This window comes from Coregonus clupeaformis, unplaced genomic scaffold (assembly GCF_020615455.1).
Source record: "Coregonus clupeaformis isolate EN_2021a unplaced genomic scaffold, ASM2061545v1 scaf3810, whole genome shotgun sequence".
In the NCBI taxonomy this organism is placed as follows: Eukaryota; Metazoa; Chordata; class Actinopteri; order Salmoniformes; family Salmonidae; genus Coregonus; species Coregonus clupeaformis.
In genome coordinates, this window is record NW_025537264.1 from 11,518 (window position 1) to 38,460 (window position 26,943).

The 26,943-nt window shown below is 44.2% G+C and overlaps 1 protein-coding gene across 1 annotated transcript; it reads left to right on the forward strand.

Moving 5' to 3' along the window:
• On the forward strand, window positions 1-21,292 carry LOC121564808 (receptor-type tyrosine-protein phosphatase beta-like; the record flags this gene model as incomplete). Its single annotated transcript, XM_045220431.1, has 6 exons — window positions 1-104; window positions 1,586-1,760; window positions 18,244-18,387; window positions 20,518-20,794; window positions 21,053-21,159; window positions 21,249-21,292. Coding segments are annotated over 6 exons (851 nt in total), but the record flags the coding sequence as incomplete, so codon positions are not given.
• Between the last annotated feature and the right edge of the window lie 5,651 nt (window positions 21,293-26,943).

The following is a 26,943-nucleotide window of genomic DNA, read 5'->3' on the forward strand; positions in this document are numbered from 1 at the left end:
ACCCGTCCAGGCTGCGGAACATGCACTGTTTCCCCAATAGTTCCTCATCCATCTCCTGTTCCTGGTCCTTCCCTGACTCCCAGTGGGACTCCTATACCGTGGAGGTTAATGTACCGTCCCTCACACACACACACACACACACACACACACACACACACACACACACACACACACACACACACACACACACACACACACACACAACACACAAAAAAACACACACACACAGTCTCTTTATGTCTTATCTTCTTATTATAACAGTTGAGGTCAGGGTGTCTGATACCGTTTCTCCAACTTTACTGAAGGCAGTAGAATAGCCCGTACTGAAGAGCTCAGTGACTTTCAACGTGGCACCGTCATAGGATGCCACCTTTCCAACAAGTCAGTTCGTCACATTTCCACTTATTGTTAAGTGGAAAAGTCTAGGAGCAACAACAGCTCAGCCACGAAGTGATAGGCTGCACAAGCTCACAGGACGGGACCGCCGAGAGCTGAAGCTCGTCTGTCCTCGGTTGCAACACTCACTACCAAGTTCCAAACTGCATCTGGATGCAACGTCAGCACAATAACTTTTAGTTGGGAGCTTCATGAAATGGATTTCCATGGCCAAGCAGCCGCACACAAGCCTAAGAACACCATGCGCAATGCCAAGCGTCGGCTGGAGTGGTGTAAAGCTCGCCGCCGTTGGACTCTGGAGCAGGGAAATGTATTCTCTGGAGTGATGAATTAGACTCTGTGCTTCCAACTTTGTGACAACAGTTTGGGGAAGGGACTTTCCTTTTTCAGCATGACAATGCCCCTGTGCACAAAGCGAGGTCCATACAGAAATGGTTTGTCGAGATCGGTGTGGAAGAAATTAACTGGCCTGCACAGAGCCCTGACCTCAACCCCATCGAACACCTTTGGGATGAATTGGAACGCTGACTGCGAGCAAGGCCTAATCGCCCAACATCAGTGCCCGACCTCACTAATCCTCTTGTGGCTGAATGGAATCAAGTCCCCGCAGCAATGTTCCAACATCTAGTGGAAAGCCTTCCCAGAAGAGTGGAGGCTGTCATAGCAGCAAACTCCATATTAAGTTAATGTTTGACAAGCAGTCCATTGCTCAACTAGTTCTGGAGTAAAACATGGAATGAACTACAGTTATCAGTTCTCAGTATGTTGAAAACATGGAGTGGACTTTAGTAATCAGTTCTCAGTATGTTGAAAACATGGAGTGGACAACAGTAATTAGTTCTCAGTATGTTGAAAAAATGGAGTGGACAACAGTAATCAGTTCTCAGTATGTTGAAAACATGGAGTGGACTTCAGTAATCAGTTCTCAGTATGTTGAAAACATGGAATGGGCTATGGTAATCCATTCTAAGTATGTTGAAAACATGGAGTGGACTCTAGTAATCAGTTCTCAGTATGTTGAAAACATGGAATGGACTCTAGTAATCAGTTCTCAGTATGTTGAAAACATGGAGTGGACTTAAGTAATCAGTTCTCAGTATGTTGAAAACATGGAGTGGATTTACAGTAATCAGTTCTCAGTATGTTGAAAACATGGAGTGGACTTACAGTAATGTCCACTACCCTTCAGGTGCGTCAACAGGACAGCTGGGAGCTGGTGTATGCCCTACGTCTGGCCCGGGACAGTACCTTACTCAACCTGGAGAACCTCCAGCCTCACAGGAGATACAGCGTGGCTGTCAGAGTGGCCTCCGCTGGACTCAGCAGCCCTGCCGTGGAGGAGAACGTGGTCACCATGATCGACCGTGAGTAACTACCCGTACCACCGGAGTTGTATCATAGATCCCATCAAAGAGTAAAGTATATCTGCTGTAAGATCCAGACCCACAATCACAATCACAATTGTAGCATCAAAAACAAACCAAGTGACCACATAGAACCATCACACCACATTAACAGGAAACAACATCAGGGTGACACAACGGTTGGAGTGATTTAGCTGTCCCATCATGCACTGCCTGCTAACACGTGACCTGTTAAATGACATATTCCAGCTACATGGGCAGTCTGATGGTCTAAGCTTGTATGAGTACCACTAGTGTTTCTGTCAGGTCCCTAACAGTAGTAGTGTTTCTGTCAGGTCCCTAACAGTAGTAGTGTTTCTGTCAGGTCCCTAACAGTAGTAGTGTTTCTGTCAGGTCCCTAACAGTAGTAGTGTTTCTGTCAGGTCCCTAACAGTAGTAGTGTTTCTGTCAGGTCCCTAACAGTAGTAGTGTTTCTGTCAGGTCCCTAACAGTAGTAGTGTTTCTGTCAGGTCCCTAACAGTAGTAGTGTTTCTGTCAGGTCCCTAACAGTAGTAGTGTTCTGTCAGGTCCCTAACAGTAGTAGTGTTTCTGTCAGGTCCCTAACAGTAGTAGGGTTTCTGTCAGGTCCCTAACAGTAGTAGTGTTTCTGTCAGGTCCCTAACAGTAGTAGTGTTTCTGTCAGGTCCCTAACAGTAGTAGTGTTTCTGTCAGGTCCCTAACAGTAGTAGTGTTTCTGTCAGGTCCCTAACAGTAGTAGTGTTTCTGTCAGGTCCCTAACAGTAGTAGTGTTTCTGTCAGGTCCCTAACAGTAGTAGTGTTTCTGTCAGGTCCCTAACAGTAGTAGTGTTTCTGTCAGGTCCCTAACAGTAGTAGTGTTTCTGTCAGGTCCCTAACAGTAGTAGTGTTTCTGTCAGGTCCCTAACAGTAGTAGTGTTTCTGTCAGGTCCCTAACAGTAGTAGTAGTGTTTCTGTCAGGTCCCTAACAGTAGTAGTGTTTCTGTCAGGTCCCTAACGGTAGTAGTGTTTCTGTCAGGTCCCTAACAGTAGTAGTGTTTCTGTCAGGTCCCTAACAGTAGTAGTGTTTCTGTCAGGTCCCTAACATTAGTAGTGTTTCTGTCAGGTCCCTAACAGTAGTAGTGTTTCTGTCAGGTCCCTAACAGTAGTCGTGTTTCTGTCAGGTCCCTAACAGTAGTAGTGTTTCTGTCAGGTCCCTAACATTAGTAGTGTTTCTGTCAGGTCCCTAACAGTAGTAGTGTTTCTGTCAGGTCCCTAACAGTAGTAGTGTTTCTGTCAGGTCCCTAACAGTAGTAGTAGTGTTTCTGTCAGGTCCCTAACAGTAGTAGTGTTTCTGTCAGGTCCCTAACAGTAGTCGTGTTTCTGTCAGGTCCATAACAGTAGTAGTGTTTCTGTCAGGTCCCTAACAGTAGTAGTGTTTCTGTCAGGTCCCTAACAGTAGTAGTGTTTCTGTCAGGTCCCTAACAGTAGTAGTGTTTCTGTCAGGTCCCTAACAGTAGTAGTGTTTCTGTCAGGTCCCTAACATTAGTAGTGTTTCTGTCAGGTCCCTAACAGTAGTAGTGTTTCTGTCAGGTCCCTAACAGTAGTAGTGTTTCTGTCAGGTCCCTAACAGTAGTAGTGTTTCTGTCAGGTCCCTAACAGTAGTAGTGTTTCTGTCAGGTCCCTAACAGTAGTAGTGTTTCTGTCAGGTCCCTAACAGTAGTAGTGTTTCTGTCAGGTCCCTAACAGTAGTAGTGTTTCTGTCAGGTCCCTAACAGTAGTAGTGTTTCTGTCAGGTCCCTAACAGTAGTAGTGTTTCTGTCAGGTCCCTAACAGTAGTAGTGTTTCTGTCGGGTCCCTAACAGTAGTAGTGTTTCTGTCAGGTCCCTAACAGTAGTAGTGTTTCTGTCAGGTCCCTAACAGTAGTAGTGTTTCTGTCAGGTCCCTAACAGTAGTAGTGTTTCTGTCAGGTCCCTAACAGTAGTAGTGTTTCTGTCAGGTCCCTAACAGTAGTAGTGTTTCTGTCAGGTCCCTAACAGTAGTAGTGTTTCTGTCAGGTCCCTAACAGTAGTAGTGTTTCTGTCAGGTCCCTAACAGTAGTAGTGTTTCTGTCAGGTCCCCTAACAGTAGTAGTGTTTCTGTCAGGTCCCTAACAGTAGCAGTGTTTCTGTCAGGTCCCTAACAGTAGTAGTGTTTCTGTCAGGTCCCTAACAGTAGTAGTGTTTCTGTCAGGTCCCTAACAGTAGTAGTGTTTCTGTCAGGTCCCTAACAGTAGTAGTGTTTCTGTCAGGTCCCTAACAGTAGTAGTGTTTCTGTCAGGTCCCTAACAGTAGTAGTGTTTCTGTCAGGTCCCTAACAGTAGTAGTGTTTCTGTCAGGTCCCTAACAGTAGTAGTGTTTCTGTCAGGTCCCTAACAGTAGTAGTGTTTCTGTCAGGTCCCTAACAGTAGTAGTGTTTCTGTCAGGTCCCTAACAGTAGTAGTGTTTCTGTCAGGTCCCTAACAGTAGTAGTGTTTCTGTCAGGTCCCTAACAGTAGTAGTGTTTCTGTCAGGTCCCTAACAGTAGTAGTGTTTCTGTCAGGTCCCTAACAGTAGTAGTGTTTCTGTCAGGTCCCTAACAGTAGTAGTGTTTCTGTCAGGTCCCTAACAGTAGTAGTGTTTCTGTCAGGTCCCTAACAGTAGTAGTGTTTCTGTCAGGTCCCTAACAGTAGTAGTGTTTCTGTCAGGTCCCTAACAGTAGTAGTGTTTCTGTCAGGTCCCTAACAGTAGTAGTGTTTCTGTCAGGTCCCTAACAGTAGTAGTGTTTCTGTCAGGTCCCTAACAGTAGTAGTGTTTCTGTCAGGTCCCTAACAGTAGTAGTGTTTCTGTCAGGTCCCTAACAGTAGTAGTGTTTCTGTCAGGTCCCTAACAGTAGTAGTGTTTCTGTCAGGTCCCTAACAGTAGTAGTGTTTCTGTCAGGTCCCTAACAGTAGTAGTGTTTCTGTCAGGTCCCTAACAGTAGTAGTGTTTCTGTCAGGTCCCTAACAGTAGTAGTGTTTCTGTCAGGTCCCTAACAGTAGTAGTGTTTCTGTCAGGTCCCTAACAGTAGTAGTGTTTCTGTCAGGTCCCTAACAGTAGTAGTGTTTCTGTCAGGTCCCTAACAGTAGTAGTGTTTCTGTCAGGTCCCTAACAGTAGTAGTGTTTCTGTCAGGTCCCTAACAGTAGTAGTGTTTCTGTCAGGTCCCTAACAGTAGTAGTGTTTCTGTCAGGTCCCTAACAGTAGTAGTGTTTCTGTCAGGTCCCTAACAGTAGTAGTGTTTCTGTCAGGTCCCTAACAGTAGTAGTGTTTCTGTCAGGTCCCTAACAGTAGTAGTGTTTCTGTCAGGTCCCTAACAGTAGTAGGGTTTCTGTCAGGTCCCTAACAGTAGTAGTGTTTCTGTCAGGTCCCTAACAGTAGTAGTGTTTCTGTCAGGTCCCTAACAGTAGTAGTGTTTCTGTCAGGTCCCTAACAGTAGTAGTGTTTCTGTCAGGTCCCTAACAGTAGTAGTGTTTCTGTCAGGTCCCTAACAGTAGTAGTGTTTCTGTCAGGTCCCTAACAGTAGTAGTGTTTCTGTCAGGTCCCTAACAGTAGTAATGTTTCTGTCAGGTCCCTAACATTATTAGTGTTTCTGTCAGGTCCCTAACAGTAGTAGTGTTTCTGTCAGGTCCCTAACAGTAGTAGTGTTTCTGTCAGGTCCCTAACAGTAGTAGTGTTTCTGTCAGGTCCCTAACAGTATTAGTGTTTCTGTCAGGTCCCTAACAGTAGTAGTGTTTCTGTCAGGTCCCTAACAGTAGTAGTGTTTCTGTCAGGTCCCTAACAGTAGTAGTGTTTCTGTCAGGTCCCTAACAGTAGTAGTGTTTCTGTCAGGTCCCTAACAGTAGTAGTGTTTCTGTCAGGTCCCTAACAGTAGTAGTGTTTCTGTCAGGTCCCTAACAGTATTAGTGTTTCTGTCAGGTCCCTAACAGTAGTAGTGTTTCTGTCAGGTCCCTAACAGTAGTAGTGTTTCTGCCAGGTCCCTAACAGTAGTAGTGTTTCTGTCAGGTCCCTAACAGTAGTAGTGTTTCTGTCAGGTCCCTAACAGTAGTAGTGTTTCTGTCAGGTCCCTAACAGTAGTAGTGTTTCTGTCAGGTCCCTAACAGTAGTAGTGTTTCTGTCAGCTCCCTAACAGTAGTAGTGTTTCTGTCAGGTCCCTAACAGTAGTAGTGTTTCTGTCAGGTCCCTAACAGTAGTAGTGTTTCTGTCAGGTCCCTAACAGTAGTAGTGTTTCTGTCAGGTCCCTAACAGTAGTAGTGTTTCTGTCAGGTCCCTAACGGTAGTAGTGTTTCTGTCAGGTCCCTAACAGTAGTAGTGTTTCTGTCAGGTCCCTAACAGTAGTAGTGTTTCTGTCAGGTCCCTAACAGTAGTAGTGTTTCTGTCAGGTCCCTAACAGTAGTAGTGTTTCTGTCAGGTCCCTAACAGTAGTAGTGTTTCTGTCAGGTCCCTAACAGTAGTAGTGTTTCTGTCAGGTCCCTAACATTAGTAGTGTTTCTGTCAGGTCCCTAACAGTAGTAGTGTTTCTGTCAGGTCCCTAACAGTAGTAGTGTTTCTGTCAGGTCCCTAACAGTAGTAGTAGTGTTTCTGTCAGGTCCCTAACAGTAGTAGTGTTTCTGTCAGGTCCCTAACAGTAGTCGTGTTTCTGTCAGGTCCCTAACAGTAGTAGTGTTTCTGTCAGGTCCCTAACAGTAGTAGTGTTTCTGTCAGGTCCCTAACAGTAGTAGTGTTTCTGTCAGGTCCCTAACAGTAGTAGTGTTTCTGTCAGGTCCCTAACAGTAGTAGTGTTTCTGTCAGGTCCCTAACATTAGTAGTGTTTCTGTCAGGTCCCTAACAGTAGTAGTGTTTCTGTCAGGTCCCTAACAGTAGTAGTGTTTCTGTCAGGTCCCTAACAGTAGTAGTGTTTCTGTCAGGTCCCTAACAGTAGTAGTAGTGTTTCTGTCAGGTCCCTAACAGTAGTAGTGTTTCTGTCAGGTCCCTAACAGTAGTAGTGTTTCTGTCAGGTCCCTAACAGTAGTAGTGTTTCTGTCAGGTCCCTAACAGTAGTAGTGTTTCTGTCAGGTCCCTAACAGTAGTAGTGTTTCTGTCAGCTCCCTAACAGTAGTAGTGTTTCTGTCAGGTCCCTAACAGTAGTAGTGTTTCTGTCAGGTCCCTAACAGTAGTAGTGTTTCTGTCAGGTCCCTAACAGTAGTAGTGTTTCTGTCAGGTCCCTAACAGTAGTAGTGTTTCTGTCAGGTCCCTAACAGTAGTAGTGTTTCTGTCAGGTCCCTAACAGTAGTAGTGTTTCTGTCAGGTCCCTAACAGTAGTAGTGTTTCTGTCAGGTCCCTAACAGTAGTAGTGTTTCTGTCAGGTCCCTAACAGTAGTAGTGTTTCTGTCAGGTCCCTAACAGTAGTAGTGTTTCTGTCAGGTCCCTAACATTAGTAGTGTTTCTGTCAGGTCCCTAACAGTAGTAGTGTTTCTGTCAGGTCCCTAACAGTAGTAGTGTTTCTGTCAGGTCCCTAACAGTAGTAGTAGTGTTTCTGTCAGGTCCCTAACGGTAGTAGTGTTTCTGTCAGGTCCCTAACAGTAGTAGTGTTTCTGTCAGGTCCCTAACAGTAGTAGTGTTTCTGTCAGGTCCCTAACAGTAGTAGTAGTGTTTCTGTCAGGTCCCTAACAGTAGTAGTGTTTCTGTCAGGTCCCTAACAGTAGTCGTGTTTCTGTCAGGTCCCTAACAGTAGTAGTGTTTCTGTCAGGTCCCTAACAGTAGTAGTGTTTCTGTCAGGTCCCTAACAGTAGTAGTGTTTCTGTCAGGTCCCTAACAGTAGTAGTGTTTCTGTCAGGTCCCTAACAGTAGTAGTGTTTCTGTCAGGTCCCTAACATTAGTAGTGTTTCTGTCAGGTCCCTAACAGTAGTAGTGTTTCTGTCAGGTCCCTAACAGTAGTAGTGTTTCTGTCAGGTCCCTAACAGTAGTAGTGTTTCTGTCAGGTCCCTAACAGTAGTAGTGTTTCTGTCAGCTCCCTAACAGTAGTAGTGTTTCTGTCAGGTCCCTAACAGTAGTAGTGTTTCTGTCAGGTCCCTAACAGTAGTAGTGTTTCTGTCAGGTCCCTAACAGTAGTAGTGTTTCTGTCAGGTCCCTAACAGTAGTAGTGTTTCTGTCAGGTCCCTAACAGTAGTAGTGTTTCTGTCAGGTCCCTAACAGTAGTAGTGTTTCTGTCAGGTCCCTAACAGTAGTAGTGTTTCTGTCAGGTCCCTAACAGTAGTAGTGTTTCTGTCAGGTCCCTAACAGTAGTAGTGTTTCTGTCAGGTCCCTAACAGTAGTAGTGTTTCTGTCAGGTCCCTAACAGTAGTAGTGTTTCTGTCAGGTCCCTAACAGTAGTAGTATTTCTGTCAGGTCCCTAACAGTAGTAGTGTTTCTGTCAGGTCCCTAACAGTAGTAGTGTTTCTGTCAGGTCCCTAACATTAGTAGTGTTTCTGTCAGGTCCCTAACAGTAGTAGTGTTTCTGTCAGGTCCCTAACAGTAGTAGTGTTTCTGTCAGGTCCCTAACAGTAGTAGTGTTTCTGTCAGGTCCCTAACAGTAGTAATGTTTCTGTCAGGTCCCTAACATTATTAGTGTTTCTGTCAGGTCCCTAACAGTAGTAGTGTTTCTGTCAGGTCCCTAACAGTACTAGTGTTTCTGTCAGGTCCCTAACAGTAGTAGTGTTTCTGTCAGGTCCCTAACAGTAGTAGTGTTTCTGTCAGGTCCCTAACAGTAGTAGTGTTTCTGTCAGGTCCCTAACAGTAGTAGTGTTTCTGTCAGGTCCCTAACAGTAGTAGTTTTTCTGTCAGGTCCCTAACAGTAGTAGTGTTTCTGTCAGATCCCTAACAGTAGTAGTGTTTCTGTCAGGTCCCTAACAGTAGTAGTGTTTCTGTCAGGTCCCTAACAGTAGTAGTGTTTCTGTCAGGTCCCTAACAGTAGTAGTGTTTCTGTCAGGTCCCTAACAGTAGTAGTGTTTCTGTCAGGTCCCTAACAGTAGTAGTGTTTCTGTCAGGTCCCTAACAGTAGTAGTGTTTCTGTCAGGTCCCTAACAGTAGTAATGTTTCTGTCAGGTCCCTAACATTATTAGTGTTTCTGTCAGGTCCCTAACAGTAGTAGTGTTTCTGTCAGGTCCCTAACAGTAGTAGTGTTTCTGTCAGGTCCCTAACAGTAGTAGTGTTTCTGTCAGGTCCCTAACAGTAGTAGTGTTTCTGTCAGGTCCCTAACAGTAGTAGTGTTTCTGTCAGGTCCCTAACAGTAGTAGTGTTTCTGTCAGGTCCCTAACAGTAGTAATGTTTCTGTCAGGTCCCTAACAGTATTAGTGTTTCTGTCAGGTCCCTAACAGTAGTAGTGTTTCTGTCAGGTCCCTAACAGTAGTAGTGTTTCTGCCAGGTCCCTAACAGTAGTAGTGTTTCTGTCAGGTCCCTAACAGTAGTAATGTTTCTGTCAGGTCCCTAACAGTAGTAGTGTTTCTGTCAGGTCCCTAACAGTAGTAGTGTTTCTGTCAGGTCCCTAACAGTAGTAGTGTTTCTGTCAGGTCCCTAACAGTAGTAGTGTTTCTGTCAGGTCCCTAACAGTAGTAGTGTTTCTGTCAGGTCCCTAACAGTAGTAGTGTTTCTGTCAGGTCCCTAACAGTAGTAGTGTTTCTGTCAGGTCCCTAACAGTAGTAGTGTTTCTGTCAGGTCCCTAACAGTAGTAGTGTTTCTGTCAGGTCCCTAACAGTAGTAGTGTTTCTGTCAGGTCCCTAACAGTAGTAGTGTTTCTGTCAGGTCCCTAACAGTAGTAGTGTTTCTGTCAGGTCCCTAACAGTAGTAGTGTTTCTGTCAGGTCCCTAACAGTAGTAGTGTTTCTGTCAGGTCCCTAACAGTAGTAATGTTTCTGTCAGGTCCCTAACATTATTAGTGTTTCTGTCAGGTCCCTAACAGTAGTAGGGTTTCTGTCAGGTCCCTAACAGTAGTAGTGTTTCTGTCAGGTCCCTAACAGTAGTAGTGTTTCTGTCAGGTCCCTAACAGTAGTAGTGTTTCTGTCAGGTCCCTAACAGTAGTAGTGTTTCTGTCAGGTCCCTAACAGTAGTAGTGTTTCTGTCAGGTCCCTAACAGTAGTAGTGTTTCTGTCAGGTCCCTAACAGTAGTAGTGTTTCTGTCAGGTCCCTAACAGTAGTAATGTTTCTGTCAGGTCCCTAACATTATTAGTGTTTCTGTCAGGTCCCTAACAGTAGTAGGGTTTCTGTCAGGTCCCTAACAGTAGTAGTGTTTCTGTCAGGTCCCTAACAGTAGTAGTGTTTCTGTCAGGTCCCTAACAGTAGTAGTGTTTCTGTCAGGTCCCTAACAGTAGTAGTGTTTCTGTCAGGTCCCTAACAGTAGTAGTGTTTCTGTCAGGTCCCTAACAGTAGTAGTGTTTCTGTCAGGTCCCTAACAGTAGTAGTGTTTCTGTCAGGTCCCTAACAGTAGTAGTGTTTCTGTCAAGTCCCTAACAGTAGTAGTGTTTCTGTCAGGTCCCTAACAGTAGTAGTGTTTCTGTCAGGTCCCTAACAGTAGTAGTGTTTCTGTCAGGTCCCTAACAGTAGTAGTGTTTCTGTCAGGTCCCTAACAGTAGTAGTGTTTCTGTCAGGTCCCTAACAGTAGTAGTGTTTCTGTCAGGTCCCTAACAGTAGTAGTGTTTCTGTCAGGTCCCTAACAGTAGTAGTAGTGTTTCTGTCAGGTCCCTAACAGTAGTAGTGTTTCTGTCAGGTCCCTAACAGTAGTAGTGTTTCTGTCAGGTCCCTAACAGTAGTAGTGTTTCTGTCAGGTCCCTAACAGTAGTAGTGTTTCTGTCAGGTCACTAACAGTAGTAGTGTTTCTGTCAGGTCCCTAACAGTAGTAGTGTTTCTGTCAGGTCCCTAACAGTAGTAGTAGTGTTTCTGTCAGGTCCCTAACAGTAGTAGTATTTCTGTCAGGTCCCTAACAGTAGTAGTGTTTCTGTCAGGTCCCTAACAGTAGTAGTGTTTCTGTCAGGTCCCTAACAGTAGTAGTGTTTCTGTCAGGTCCCTAACAGTAGTAGTGTTTCTGTCAGGTCCCTAACAGTAGTAGTGTTTCTGTCAGGTCCCTAACAGTAGTAGTGTTTCTGTCAGGTCCCTAACAGTAGTAGTGTTTCTGTCAGGTCCCTAACAGTAGTAGTGTTTCTGTCAGGTCCCTAACAGTAGTAGTGTTTCTGTCAGGTCCCTAACGGTAGTAGTGTTTCTGTCAGGTCCCTAACGGTAGTAGTGTTTCTGTCAGGTCCCTAACAGTAGTAGTGTTTCTGTCAGGTCCCTAACAGTAGTAGTGTTTCTGTCAGGTCCCTAACAGTAGTAGTGTTTCTGTCAGGTCCCTAACAGTAGTAGTGTTTCTGTCAGGTCCCTAACAGTAGTAGTGTTTCTGTCAGGTCCCTAACAGTAGTAGTGTTTCTGTCAGGTCCCTAACAGTAGTAGTGTTTCTGTCAGGTCCCTAACAGTAGTAGGGTTTCTGTCAGGTCCCTAACAGTAGTAGTGTTTCTGTCAGGTCCCTAACAGTAGTAGTGTTTCTGTCAGGTCCCTAACAGTAGTAGTGTTTCTGTCAGGTCCCTAACAGTAGTAGTGTTTCTGTCAGGTCCCTAACAGTAGTAGTGTTTCTGTCAGGTCCCTAACAGTAGTAGGGTTTCTGTCAGGTCCCTAACAGTAGTAGTGTTTCTGTCAGGTCCCTAACAGTAGTAGTGTTTCTGTCAGGTCCCTAACAGTAGTAGTGTTTCTGTCAGGTCCCTAACAGTAGTAGTGTTTCTGCCAGGTCCCTAACAGTAGTAGTGTTTCTGTCAGGTCCCTAACAGTAGTAGTGTTTCTGTCAGGTCCCTAACAGTAGTAGTGTTTCTGTCAGGTCCCTAACAGTAGTAGTGTTTCTGTCAGGTCCCTAACAGTAGTAGTGTTTCTGTCAGGTCCCTAACAGTAGTAGTGTTTCTGCCAGGTCCCTAACAGTAGTAGTGTTTCTGTCAGGTCCCTAACAGTAGTAGTGTTTCTGTCAGGTCCCTAACAGTAGTAGTGTTTCTGTCAGGTCCCTAACAGTAGTAGTGTTTCTGTCAGGTCCCTAACAGTAGTAGTGTTTCTGTCAGGTCCCTAACAGTAGTAGTGTTTCTGTCAGGTCCCTAACAGTAGTAGTGTTTCTGTCAGGTCCCTAACAGTAGTAGTGTTTCTGTCAGGTCCCTAACAGTAGTAGTGTTTCTGTCAGGTCCCTAACAGTAGTAGTGTTTCTGTCAGGTCCCTAACAGTAGTAGTGTTTCTGTCAGGTCCCTAACAGTAGTAGTGTTTCTGTCAGGTCCCTAACAGTAGTAGTGTTTCTGTCAGGTCCCTAACAGTAGTAGTGTTTCTGTCAGGTCCCTAACAGTAGTAGTGTTTCTGTCAGGTCCCTAACAGTAGTATGGTTTCTAACAGTCTTGATGAATAATCCCATCCGAGGAGGTCCTTTCCATTCCATATCCTACTCTCTCTACCAGACAAATGACACGTCTCCCAAACTGTCCTGCTTCACTGCAACGTTTGTTTCCTCTTAGCAGGATGCTGAGTCACAGACACACACACACACACACACACACACACACACACACACACACACACACACACACACACACACACACACACACACACACACACACACACACACACACACACAGACATCCCTCTCCTCCATCCTTAATGTCTTAATAGTCAGATGATCTATAGAACATCTCATTCATTATCTTCATTACTCCAGGACCCAGATCAATAGGGTTTGAACCTGCTCTGAGTACTATGATGCCTTGGCCTTTGGTTAAAAGATTTGGCATTTGGATTTAGCAAAGTGTTGGCATTCGTCTCAGTGTAGTTTTGAGTAAAGGCTAGTGAGTGTTTGCTCTTGATAAGTTCAACGTTAATGAGTTTAGACTCCACAGAAGTCTCTAACTTATAAGGTAACTACTTCAAATAGGGTGACTAGCTACTTCAAATATTTTTTAGATTTTATGAAAACCTTGGTTTGAGATGAGAACTCATTTTAGAATGATTTATCATTCTACACGATTAAAGTCCTGTGGTAATCTTACTTGATCATCTGACAGATTTAAAGATGTAATTTTAGGCACTGAGAGGCCTGGGTAAATGAACACAGGGGAAATTAGGTTGAAATATTGCTGGTGTTTCAATCAGGCGACTCTCTGTATCTACAGAAACGGACAGAACTTACTATTGACGAGAAAGTCACACAGTACTCTCTTATAGCTTTGTATTCCAGTTCTGTCAAAATGATTTATTGAAAAAGAAAGGGCTAGAGAGAGAGAGAGAGAGAGAGAGAGAGAGAGAGGTCAGAGAGAGAGAAGCCAGAGAGAGAGCGAAGCCATTGTAAATACAACCCATATTTATGTTTATTTTTTTTCCCATTTGTACTTTAACTATTTGCACATTGTTACAACACTGTATATATACATAATATGACATTGAAATGTCTTATGGAACTGGAGTGTAATGACTGTAATAAGTTATTTCACTTGTACTACTACTTCACTTGCGGAATGAACATACGTTTCCCATGCCAAGAATGCCTAGAGAGAGAGAGAGAGAGAGAGAGAGAGAGAGAGAGAGAGAGAGAGAGAGAGAGAGAGAGAGAGAGAGAGAGAGAGAGAAGAGAGAGAGAGAGAGAGAGAGAGAGAGAGAGCAGAGAGAGAAGCCAGAGAGAGAAGCAGAGAGAGAGAGAGCCAGAGAGAGAGAGCCAGAGAGAGAAGCCAGAGCGAGAGAAGCCAGAGAGAGAAGCCAGAGAGAGAAAAGCCAGAGAGAGAAGCCAGAGCAAGAGAAGCCAGAGAGAGAAGCCAGAGAGAGAGAAGCCAGAGCGAGAGAAGCCAGAGAGAGAGAAGCCAGAGAGAGAGAAGCCAGAGAGAGAGAAGCCAGAGAGAGAGAAGCCAGAGAGAAAGAAGCAAGAGAGAGAGAAGCCAGAGAGAGAGAAGCCAGAGAGAGAAAAGCCAGAGCGAGAGAAGCCAGAGCGAGAAGCCAGAGCGAGAGAAGCCAGAGAGAGAAGCCAGTGCGAGAGAAGCCAGAGAGAGAAGCCAGAGAGAGAGAGAAGCCAGAGAGAGAAAAGCCAGAGAGAGAGAAGCCAGAGCGAGAGAAGCCAGAGAGAGAAGCCAGAGCGAGAGAAGCCAGAGAGAGAAGCCAGAGCGAGAGAAGCCAGAGAGAGAAGCCAGAGAGAGAGAAGCCAGAGAGAGAGAAGCCAGAGAGAGAGAAGCCAGAGAGAGAGAAGCCAGAGAGAGAGAAGCCAGAGAGAGAGAAGCCAGAAAGAGAGAAACCAGAGAGAACCAGACAAAATAAAAACAAAACCTTTCTGGTGCATTTGTTCCCTAATGTTCTAATATTATCAGATCATCTTGGCCAATGTGAACTTTGTGAAAACATTTTATTCAGAGAAAGAGGACAAAGTTAAAAAATGAGAACTATATTACAGTGAAACCTCAAGAATAAGGGATAGTGGATGATAGGCGAAGGAGAGGGCAGGGTGGGGTGAGGGAGTTGGATGACATTCAGATCTCATATTTTCTGTCTAACCCCCTCCTCTCTCTCTGGCTGCTAGTTTGTATAGGAAATGACTTGGCCACCATCATCTGGCTGTCTTCAGCTTGACTCAGGATGATGCCAAAGATATGCCCTCTAGACCGGCCAAGTGCAAGCTACCAAGTGGTCAATGTCAGCTGCCAAATGGAATCAAAACCCAGTGATAAAACCAAAGACCAACATTAAAGTGAGAGTGCCATTATCAAATGAGAGGGGAACGCTACAGTAGCTGGAATAGGTCCTGTAGTTTGTTCTGTCATCGCTCATACAACTGCACCAAAGGCCCCTCTATAAGACCTTGTCCCCCTATTCCCTAGAAGGCACATATGGTTCTGTAGGGCTCTGGTCAAAAGTAGTGCACTATATAGGGTATAGGGTGCCATTCCAGACACAGCCCCTGAGAGTGATTAGAACACTTCAAGAAGACAGGAGGTAGGAAGACCTCTGATGTCATCTAAAGTGGACAGGAGCACGGTGAATTCCATAGGGGAGCCATGTGGAAGCAAGACATCCCTGTTAGCGGGGTGCTAACTAGCCTGACTGTGGCTGTGCTGCCGCCCTCGGGAGCTACAGCCTCAGGAAGACATTTAAATAAAGATGTCCTCAAATAGCTCCAAACACCTGGGAGAGGGACAGAGAGAGAGAGAGAGAGAGGGGGGGGGAGAAGGGGGAAGGGAGAGAATGATGGAGAGGGGGGTCATGAGAGGAATGAGAGCAGAAACGAGAGATAGAGAGCGGGATTTCGAGAAATAGGCTAGTCACCCTCTGCCTAGGGGGATGGAAATGCCAGAGATTTGTGTTGTTTGTTTGTTCCGGAGGGAGGGAGGACGACATTGTCATAACCAACAGAACATAATTAGATCAGTGGAGAAGGTGCCATATTAACTCATAAATCCTCCAGATGGCCTCTTTCACTCTCTCTTTCTCACTCTCTCTACTCTCCTCCACCTCTCTCTCTCTCTCTCTCTCTCTCTCTCTCTCTCTCTCTCTCTCTCTCTCTCTCTCCTCCACCTCTCTCTCTCTCTCTCTCTCTCTCTCTCTCTCTCTCTCTCTCTCTCTCTCTCTCTCTCTCTCTCTCTCTCTCTCTCTCTCTCTCTCTCTCTCTCTCTCTCTGTCTCTCTCTCTCTCTCTCTCTCTCTCTCTCTCTCTCTCTCTCTCTCTCTCTCTCTCTCTCTCTCTCTCTCTCTCTCTCTCTCTGTCTCTCTCTCTCTCTCTCTCTCTCTCTCTCTCTCTCTCCTCCCTCTCTCTCTCTCTCTCTCTCTCTCTCTCTCTCTCTCTCTCTCTCTCTCTCTCTCTCTCTCTCTCTCTCTCTCTCTCTCTCTCTCTCTCTCCTCTCTCTCTCCCTCCTCTCTGTAAGTGGACAGATTTACTAGGGCCATTTACAGAGTGGTTTTATTCGGGTTTCTATAAGGAGGCGATGAGCTGCTCTTTCACACTTCTGTCAAGAGCCCTGCTGTTTCAGTGTCTAACTGTGCAATGAGCCGAGCAGATACATACAGAGAGAGAGAGAGAGAGAGAGCGAGACAGATATATATATAGAGAGAGAGACGAGAGAGAGAGAGAGAGAGAGAGAGAGAGAGAGAGAGAGAGAGAGAGAGAGAGAGAGAGAGAGAGAGAGAGAGAGAGAGAGAGAGAGAGAGAGAGAGAGAGAGAGAGAGAGAGAGAGAGAGAGAGAGAGAGAGAGAGAGAGAGAGAGAGAGAGAGAGAGAGAGAGAGAGAGAGAGAGAGAGAGAGAGAGAGAGAGAGAGAGAGAGAGAGAGAGAGAGAGAGAGAGAGAGACAGAGACAGAGACGAGAGAGAGAGAGACATAGATAGACATAGAGAGAGAGACCCTGTCAGGTGAAGCTTAAATAGAATCCAGAGACCACATGTAGTGGATGGGAAGAAATGGAAGCGATCCAATTACAATCTGTCTCACTGCTAATCAACCAAGGAAACAATATTACCTTGGCTGAGCTGGGTGAGATACAGAGATGCAGTGGCATACATACAAATACTGGATAAGAAGTAGGAGCGTGATTCTGGGTCTAAAAGGGGCCTATTGTCAAGTCAATTATTATTTGTCCCATAGCAGGGGAAATTGAGTTTGCAGTTTTGATAAGTAATGGAAATGATACAAGATACAGTGCATTAGGAAAGTAATCAGACCCCTTGATTTTTTCCACATTTCGTTACGTTACAGCCTTATTCTAAAATGGATTAAATTAAAAAAATTCCAAATCAATTTCCACACAATACCCCATCATGACAAAGTGAAAACAGGTTTTTAGACATTTTTGCAGATGTATTACAAATAAAAAACAGAAATACCTTATTTACATAAATATTCAGTCCCTTTGCTATGAGACTCTAAATTCAGGTGCATCCTTGAAATGTTTCTACAACTTGATTGGAGTCCACCTGTGGTAAATTCAATTGATTGGACATGATTTGGAAAGGCGCACACCTGTCTATATACAGCCCCACAGTTGACAGTGCATGTCAGAGCAAAAACCAAGCCATGAGGTCGAAGGAATTGTCCGTAGAGCTCCGAGACAGGATTATGTCGAGACACAGATCTAGGGAAGGGTACCACAACATTTCTGCAGCATTGAAGGTCCCAAAGAACACAGTTGCCTCCATCATTCTTAAATGGAAGAAGTTTGGAACCACAAGCTGGACGCCCGGCCAAACTGAGCAATCGGGGAGAAGGGCCTTAGTTAGGAGGTGACCAATAACCCGATGGTCACTCTGACAGAGCTCCAGAGTTCATCTATGGAGATGGGAGAACCTTCCAGAAGGATAACCATCTCTGCAGCACTCCACCAATCAGGCCTTTATGGTAGAGTAGCCAGACGGAAGCCACTCCTCAGTAAAAGGCACATGAAGGCCTGCTTGGAATTAGCCAAAAGGCACCTAAAGACTCTCAGACCATGAGAAACAAGATTCTCTGGTCTGATGAAACCAAGATTGAACTCTTTGGCCTGAATGCCAAGCGCCACGTCTGGAGAAAACCTGGCACCATCCCTACGGTGAAGCATGGTGGTGGCAGCATCATGCTGTGGGGATGTTTTTCAGTGGCAGGGACTGGGAGACTAGTCAGGATCGAGGGAAAGATTAACGGAGCAAAGTATAGAGAGATCCTTGATGAAAACCTTCTCCAGAGCGCTCAGGACCTCAGACTGTCGCAAAGGTTCACCTTCCAACAGGACAACGACCCTAAGCACACAGCCAAGACAATGCAGGAGTGGCTTCGGGACAAATCTCTGAATGTCCGTGAGTGGCCCAGCCAGAGCCCGGACTTGAACCCGATCTAACATCTCTGGAGAGACCTGAAAATAGCTGTGCAGCGACGCTCTCCATCCAACCTGACAGAGCTTGAGAGGATCTGCAGAGAAGAATGGGAGAAACTCCCCAAAAACAGGTGTGCCAAGCTTGAAGGGTCATACCCAAGAAGACTCGAGGCTCTAATCGCTGCCAAAGATGCTTCAACAAAGTACTGAGTAAAGGGTCTAAATACTTATGTAAATGTGATATTTCAGGGTTTTACTTTTTATAAATTTTAAGCAATTTCAAAAAACCTGTTTTTGATTCGTCATTATGGGGCATTGTGTCTAGTTTGATGAGGGAAAATAAACAATTTAATCCATTTTAGAATAAAACTGTAACGTAACAAAATGTGGAAAAAGTCAAGGGGTCTGAATACTTTCCGATTGCACTGTATATGATACAAGAGGAGACACATGGCAGCATATTTCTAGAACAAGGATGGCCAACCCTCCCCTGCAGAGATACTGGGTGTGCTGGCTTTAGTTACAGCCTTACTCTTACCCATCTGATTCAGCCAATCAAAGTCTGGATTATTTGACAGACACACCCTTGAACCAATCGCCTGTGTTATTTTCCCCCTCTAGGCCCGCCCCCTACCACAATACGGGTCAATGAGAGGGCGGTACGCATCACCCCCTCCACCATCTTCTTCAAGTTCAACTGCAGCTGGTTCAATGACGTCAACGGAGCAGTCAGGTTCTTCACTGTCATCGTGGCTGAGTCCAATGGTAAAACATCCTCTTTCTTTACAGCTTCATACAACTGTCCTTTCTTACTAAACTACACTACTGGTCAAACGTTTTAGAACACCTACTCATTCAAGGGTTTTTCTTTATTTTTACTGGGGCGGCAGGTAGCTTAGTGGTTAAGAACGTTGTGCCAGTAACCGAAAGGTCGCGGGTTCTAATCCCAGAGCCGACTAGGTGAAAAATCTGTCGATGTGCCCTTGAGCAAGGCACTTAACCCTAATTGCTCTTGTAAGTCGCTCTGGATAAGAGCGTCTGCTAAATGACCAATTTTTTTTTATTTTTTTATTACTATTTCCTACATTGTAGAATAATAGTGAAGACATCAAAACTATTAAATAATATATATGGAATCATGTAGTAACCAAAAAAGTGTTAAACAAATCAAAATATATTTTATATTTGAGATTCTTCAAATAGCCACCCTTTGCCTTGATGACAGCTTTGCACACTCTTGGCATTCTCTCAACCAGCTTCACCTGGAATGCTTTTCCAACAGTCTTGAAGGAGTTCCCACATAAATGAGACTTGTTGGCTGCTTTTCCTTCACTCTGCGGTCCGACTCATCCCAAACCATCTCAATTTGGTTGAGGTCGGGGGGATTGTGGAGGCCAGGTCATCTGATGCAGCACTCCATCACTCTCCTTCTTGGTCAAATAGGCCTTACACAGCCTGGAGGTGTGTTGGGTCATTGTCCTGTTGAAAAATGAATGATAGTCCCACTAAGCCCAAACCAGATGGGATGGCGTATCGCTGCAGAATGCTGTGGTAGCCATGCTGGTTAAGTGTGCCTTGAATTCTAAATAAATATCAGACAATGTCACCAGCAAAGCACCCCCACACCATAACACCTCCTCCTCCATGCTTTACGGTCGGAAATACACATGCAGAGATCATCCGTTCACCCACACTGTGTTTCACAAAGACACAGTGGTTAGAACCAGAAATCTCAAAATTGGACTCCAGACCAAAGTACACATTTCCACCGGTCTAATGTCCATTGCTCATGTTTCTTGGCCCAAGCAAGTCTCTTCTTCGTATTGGTGTCCTTTAGTAGTGGTTTCTTTGTAGCAATTTGACCATGAAGGCCTGATTCACACAGTCTCCTCTGAACAGTTGATGTTGAGATGTGTCTGTTACTTGAACTCTGTGAAGCATTTATTTGGGCTGCAATTTCTGAGGCTGGTAACTCTAATGAACTTATCCTCTGCAGCAGAGGTAACTCTGGGTCTTCCATTCCTGTGGCGGTCCTCATGAGAGCCAGTTTAATCATAGTGCTTGATGGTTTTTGCGACTGCACTTGAAGAAACGTTCAAAGTTCTTGAAATGTTCTGTATTGACTGACCTTCATGTCTTAAAGTAATGATAGACTGTCTTTTCTCTTTGCTTATTTGAGCTGTTCTTGCCATAATATGGACTTTTACCAAATAGGGCTATCTTATGTATACCCCCCTCCCTACCTTGTCCCAACACAACTGATTGGCTCAAATGCATTAAGAAGGAAAGAAATTCCACAAATTAACTTTTAAGAAGGTACACCTGTTAATTGAAATGCATTCCAGGTGACTACCTCATGAAGCTGGTTGAGAGAATGCCAAGAGTGTGCAAAGCTGTCATCAAGGCAAAGGGGTGGCTATTTGAAGAATCTCAAATATAAAATATATTTGTATTTGTTTAACACTTTTTGGTTACTACATGATTCCATATGTGTTATTTCATAGTTGTGATGTCTTCAACTATTATTCTACAATGTAGAAAATAGTACAAATAAAGAAAAACCCTTGAATGAGTAGGTGTTTCTAAAACTTTTGACCAGTAGTGTATATCAGTACAGCTCAACTTACTTTCTACACAATTTCCTTTCTTCCTTTGGATATGTCAGATAATGTTGCTGATGAAATCAAATACACTTCAACAATTGAATTTGAAAAACTTGAAAATGTAATTGATGAGGGAGTTAAAAGAGAGCTTTTGAGGGAGATCTGGAGGGGATTTAAACACCTTACATGCAAAAACAATGTGTGAATACTTCGTCTAGCCACCTCTTTCTGTAGCTAACAAATCCATTTTTGAATCCATCCAACTTTATTATTTCCTCTTGACCCATCACAGACAATGAAGTCCTGCAGCCAGAGCAGCTCCACCCTCTACCTTCCTTCCAGGACTACAGAACGAACAGCTCCGTGCGGGCCTACCAGACAGGCTACTTTCCTAGTGGCTGTGCCCAGGAACAGGGAATGGGAGCCGGGCGGGTGTTTGAGGTCAACCTGGGGGCGGGGCTGGATCGCCTGGGAGGGCCTTGTGATTCAGAGGAGGATCATGACAACGATCACAACAGTGATCTCTACCACTTCTGTGATGGTCCTCTCAAGCCTAAGACTGCCTACAGGTAAACAATGATATGGCCCCACACAAGCCAAACACTTTACCTGGGTTTGAATGAATTAAAATGACCATCCTAATCAAGTCTTTCAGGTCAAACTGACCCTTGACCTTGTCTAAGAGGGCAAAGGAAAGCAGTATATTATAGCCATTTATGCCCACCAGGGAAATACTTTTCCGGTAGAATGAGTGGTTTTTTCTACAACGTTAGAGATCTAAGTTGATACTGATGGAAGTCAATGACTGTTCTCTGGTCTCTGTGCAGAATCAGTGTCCGTGCCTTCACTCAGCTGTTTGATGAAGACCACAGAGAGTTCCCCCAACCTCTCTACACGGACACCTTCCTGTCTCTCCCCATCAGGACACAAGCAGGTGAGCTTTACCTCTGATCCTGGCCCTCTCACCCCCCTCTCCTTCCCTCTCTCTCTATTCATCTGACACTTCCTGTCTCTCCCCATCAGGATACAAGCAGGTGAAGCCACACTATATACCCCTCTACCGCTGACCCTTACCCTCTAATCTCTCTCTCTCTCTCTCTCTCTCTCTCTCTCTCTCTCTCTCTCTCTCTCTCTCTCTCTCTCTCTCTCTCTCTCTCTCTCTCTCTCTCTCTCTCTCTCTCTCTTGGTTGGGTCTAATTGTTGTTGTTGTTGTTGTTGTTGTTGTCCTGGGGCTGTGTGGGGTCTGTTTGTGTTTCTGAACAGAGCCCCAAGACAAGCTTACTTAGGGACTCTTCTCCAAGTTCATCTCTCTGTAGGTGATGGCTTTGTTATGGAAGGTTTGGGAATCGCTTCCTTTTAAGTGGTTATAGAATTTAACGGCTCTTTTCTGGATTTTGATAATTAGCGGGTATTGGCCTAATTCTGCTCTGCATGCATTATTTGGTGTTTTACGTTGTACACAGAGGATGTTTTTGCAGAATTCTGCATGCGGAGTCTCAATTTGGTGTTTGTCCCATTTTGTGAATTCTTGGTTGGTGAGCGGACCCCAGACCTCAGAACCATAAAGGGCAATGGGTTCTATAACTGATTCAAGTATTTTTAGCCAGATCCTAATTGGTATGTCAAATTTTATGTTCCTTTTGATGGCATAGAAGGCCCTTCTTGCCTTGTCTCTCAGATCGTTCACAGCTTTGTGGAAGTTACCTGTGGCGCTGATGTTTAGGCCGAGGTATGTATAGTTTTTGTGTGCTCTAGGCAACGGTGTCTAGATGGAATTTGTATTTGTGGTCCTGGCAACTGGACCTTCTTTGGAACACCATTCTTTTTGTCTTACTGAGATTTACTGTCAGGGCCCAGGTCTGACAGAATCTGTGCAGAAGATCTAGGTGCTGCTGTAGGCCCTCCTTGGTTGGTGACAGAAGCACCAGATCATCAGCAAACAGAAGACATTTGACTTCAGATTCTGGTAGGGTGAGGCCGGGTGCTGCAGACTGTTCTAGTGCCCTCGCCAATTCGTTGATATATATGTTGAAGAGGGTGGGGCTTAAACTGCATCCCTGTCTCACCCCACGGCCCTGTGGAAAGAAATGTGTGTGTTTTTTGCCAATTTCAACCGCACACTTGTTGTTTGTGTACATGGATTTCATAATGTCGTATGTTTTTCCCCCAACCCCACTTTCCATCAATTTGTATAGCAGACCCTCATGCCAAATTGAGTCAAAAGCTTTTTTGAAATCAACAAAGCATGAGAAGACTTTGCCTTTGTTTTGGTTTGTTTGTTTGTCAATTAGGGTGTGCAGGGTGAATATGTGGTCTGTCGTATGGTAATTTGGTAAAAGCCAATTTGACATTTGCTCAGTACATTGTTTTCACTGAGGAAATGAACTAGTCTGCTGTTAATGATAATGAAGAGGATTTTCCCAAGGTTGCTGTTGACGCATATCCCACGGTAGTTATTGGGGTCAAATTTGTCTCCACTTTTGTGGATTGGGGTGATCAGTCCTTGGTTCCAAATATTGGGGCAGATGCCAGAGCTAAGGATGATGTTAAAGAGTTTAAGTATAGCTAATTGAAATTTATGGTCTGTATATTTTATCATTTCATTGAGGATACCATCAACACCACAGGACTTTTTGGGTTGGAGGGTTTGTATTTTGTCCTGTAGTTCATTCAATGTAATTGGAGAATCCAGTGGGTTCTGGTAGTCTTTAATAGTTGATTCTAAGATTTGCATTTGATCATGTATATTTTTTTGCTGTTTGTTCTCTGTTATAGGGCCAAAAAGATTGGAGAATTGGTTTACCCATACATCTCCGTTTTGGATAGATAGCTCTTCGTGTTGTTGTTTGTTTAGTGTTTTCCAATTTTCCCAGAAGTGGTTAGAGTCTATGGATTCTTCAATTACATTGAGCTGATTTCTGACATGCTGTTCCTTCTTTTTCCGTAGTGTATTTCTGTATTGTTTTAGTGATTCACCATAGTGAAGGCGTAGGCTCAGGTTTTCTGGGTCTCTATGTTTTTGGTTGGATAGGTTTCTCAATTTCTTTCTTAGGTTTTTGCATTCTTCATCAAACCATTTATCACTGTTATTCCTTTCCTGTGGTTTTCTGTTAGAGATTTGTAGATTTGATAGGGAAGCTGAGAGGTCAAATATACTGTTTAGGTTTTCTACTGCCAAGTTTACACCTTCACTATTACAGTGGAACGTTTTGTCCAGGAAGTTGTCTAGAATGGATTGAATTAGTTGTTTCCTAATTGTTTTTTGGTAGGTTTCAACACTACTTTCCTTCCATATATAGCATTTCTTAATATTATTCTGTTCCTTTGGCTTTGATGCCTCATGATTGAGTATTGCTCTGTTCAAGTAGATTTTTCTGTGGTCTGATAGGGGTGTCAGTGGGCTCACTGTGAACGCTCTGAGAGACTCTAAGTTGAGGTCAGTGATAAAGTAGTCTACAGTACTACTGCCAAGAGATGAGCTATAGGTGTACCTACCATAGGAGTCCCCTCGAAGCCTACCATTGACTATGTACATACCCAGTGTGCGACAGAGCTGCAGGAGTCGTGACCCTTTTTTGTTGGTTATGTTGTCGTAGTTGTGCCTAGGGGGGCATATGGGGGAGGGAATGCTGTCACCTCCAGGTAGGTGTTTGTCCCCCTGTGTGCTGAGGGTGTCAGGTTCTTGTCCAGTTCTGGCATTTAGGTCGCCACAGACTAGTACATGTCCCTGGGTCTGGAAATGATTGATTTCCCCCTCCAGGATGGAGAAACTGTCTTCATTAAAGTATGGGGATTCTAGTGGGGGGATATAGGTAGCACACAGGAGGACATTTTTCTCAGTTGAGATAATTTCCTTTAGAATTTCTAACCAAATGTAAAATGTTCCTGTTTTGATTAATTTAATAGAGTGAGTTAGGTCTGCTCTATACCAAATTAGCATACCCCCTGAGTCTCTTCCCTGTTTCACACCTGGTAGTTTGGTGGATGGGACTACCAGCTCTCTGTAACCTAGAGGGCAACCAGTGGGTCCGTCTCCTCTATACCATGTTTCTTGTAGGATGACAATGTCTGTATTTCCGATTTCTTTGGTGAAGTCCAGGTTCCTGCTCTTTAGGCCAAAGGCAGATGACCTCAGGCCTTGGATATTCCAGGATGAAATAGTGAAGGCTTTGTGTTCCATAAAGTGTCTAATGTTGTTGGTTGTGTGGTTTGGCCTCAGGCCAGTAATTGTGAGCAGAGCCTGCTGAGCATCTGGTACTCTCACTCTCTCTCTCTCTCTCTCTCTCTCTCTCTCTCTCTCTCTCTCTCTCTCTCTCTCTCTCTCTCTCTCTCTCTCTCTCTCTCTCTCTCTCTCTCTCTCTCTCTCTCTCTCTCTCTCTCTCTCTCTCTCTCTCTCTCTCTCTGTCTCTCTCTCTCTCTCTCTCTCTCTCTCTCTGCTCTCTCTCTCTCTCTCTCTCTCTCTCTCTCTCCTCTCTCTCTCTCTCTCTCTCTCTCTCTCTCTGCTCTCTCTCTCTCTCTCTCTCTCTCTCTCTCTCTCTCTCTCTCTCTCTCTGTCTCTGTCTCTGTCTCTGTCTCTGTCTCTCTCTCTCTCTCTCTCTCTCTCTCTCTGTCTCTGTCTCTGTCTCTCTCTCTCTCTCTCTCTCTCTCTCTCTCTCTCTCTCTCTCTCTCTCTCTCTCTCTCTCTCTCTCTCTCTCTCTCTCTCTCTCTCTCTCTCTCTCTCTCTCTGTCTCTCTCTGTCTCTCTCTGTCTCTCTCTCTCTCTCTCTGTCTCTCTCTCTCTCTCTCTCTCTCTCTCTCTCTCTCTCTCTCTCTCTCTCTGTCTCTCTCTGTCTCTCTCTGCCTCCTCTCTCTCTCTCTCTCTCTCTCTCTCTCTTTCTCTCTCTCTCTCTCTCTCTCTCTCTCTCTCTCTCTCTCTCTCTCTCTCTCTCTCTCTCTCTCTCTCTCTCTCTCTCTCTCTCTCTCATCCTTCTCTCTTTCCACCCCCCCCCTCTCTCTTGTTCTCAGACAAAATGTTTTTCATCTCAACAAGACAACCTGTATAATAAAATAAATCTCTGACCTTCCCAACCTGTTCTAAGCCTACTGATTAAATGCTGCCACTGTACTTTAGTTCATCCATGACGCAAAATACAGTGCATTCTAAAATGGATGAAATAGTTGTTTTTCCTCTAATCAATCTACACACAATGCCCTATAATGACGAAGCAAAAACAGCAACAAAAACAATTTAGCAAATATATTTTTAAAACCCCCTGGGGAATATCACATTTACATAAGTATTCAGACCCTTTAACTCAGTACTTTGTTGAAGCACCTTTGGCAGCGATTACAGCCTCGAGTGTTCTCGGGTATGACGGGTTTTATTGCTATAGTCACTGTCACTGTAAGGGGTTTTATTACTATAGTCACTGTCACAGTAAGGGGTTTTATTACTATAGTCACTGTCACAGTAAGGGGTTTTATTACTATAGACACTGTCACAGTAAGGGGTTTTATTACTATAGTCACTGTCACAGTAAGGGGTTTTATTACTATAGTCACTGTCACAGTAAGGGGTTTTATTACTATAGTCACTGTCACAGTAAGGGGCTTTATTACTATAGTCACTGTCACAGTAAGGGGTTTTATTACTATAGACACCACAACAGTAAGGGTTTTATTACTATAGTCACTGTCACAGTAAGGGGTTTTATTACTATAGTCACTGTCACAGTAAGGGGTTTTATTACTATAGTCACTGTCACAGTAAGGGGTTTTATTACTATAGTCACTGTCACAGTAAGGGGTTTTATTACTATAGTCACTGTCACAGTAAGGGGTTTTATTACTATAGTCACTGTCACAGTAAGGGGTTTTATTACTATAGTCACTGTCACAGTAAGGGGTTTTATTACTATAGTCACTGTCACAGTAAGGGGTTTTATTACTATAGTCACTGTCACAGTAAGGGGTTTTATTACTATAGTCACTGTCACAGTAAGGGGTTTTATTACTGTAGTCACTGTCACAGTAAGGGGTTTTATTACTATAGTCACTGTCACAGTAAGGGGTTTTATTACTATAGTCACTGTCGTTATAAGGGGGTTTATTACTATAGTCACTGTCACAGTAAGGGGTTTTATTACTATAGTCACTGTCACAGTAAGGGGTTTTATTACTATAGTCACTGTCACAGTAAGGGGGTTTTATTACTATAGTCACTGTCACAGTAAGGGGTTTTATTACTATAGTCACTGTCACAGTAAGGGGTTTTATTACTATAGTCACTGTCACAGTAAGGGGTTTTATTACTATAGTCACTGTCACAGTAAGGGGTTTTATTACTATAGTCACTGTCACAGTAAGGGGTTTCATTACTATAGTCACTGTCACAGTAAGGGGTTTTATTACTATAGTCACTGTCACAGTAAGGGGGTTTCATTACTATAGTCACTGTCACAGTAAGGGTTTTATTACTATAGTCACTGTCACAGTAAGGGGTTTTATTACTATAGTCACTGTCACAGTAAGGGGTTTCCATTACTATAGTCACTGTCACAGTAAGGGGTTTTATTACTATAGTCACTGTCACAGTAAGGGGGTTTTATTACTATATTCACTGTCACAGTAAGGGGTTTTATTACTATAGTCACTGTCACAGTAAGGGGTTTTATTACTATAGTCACTGTCACAGTAAGGGGGTTTTATTACTATAGTCACTGTCACAGTAAGGGGTTTC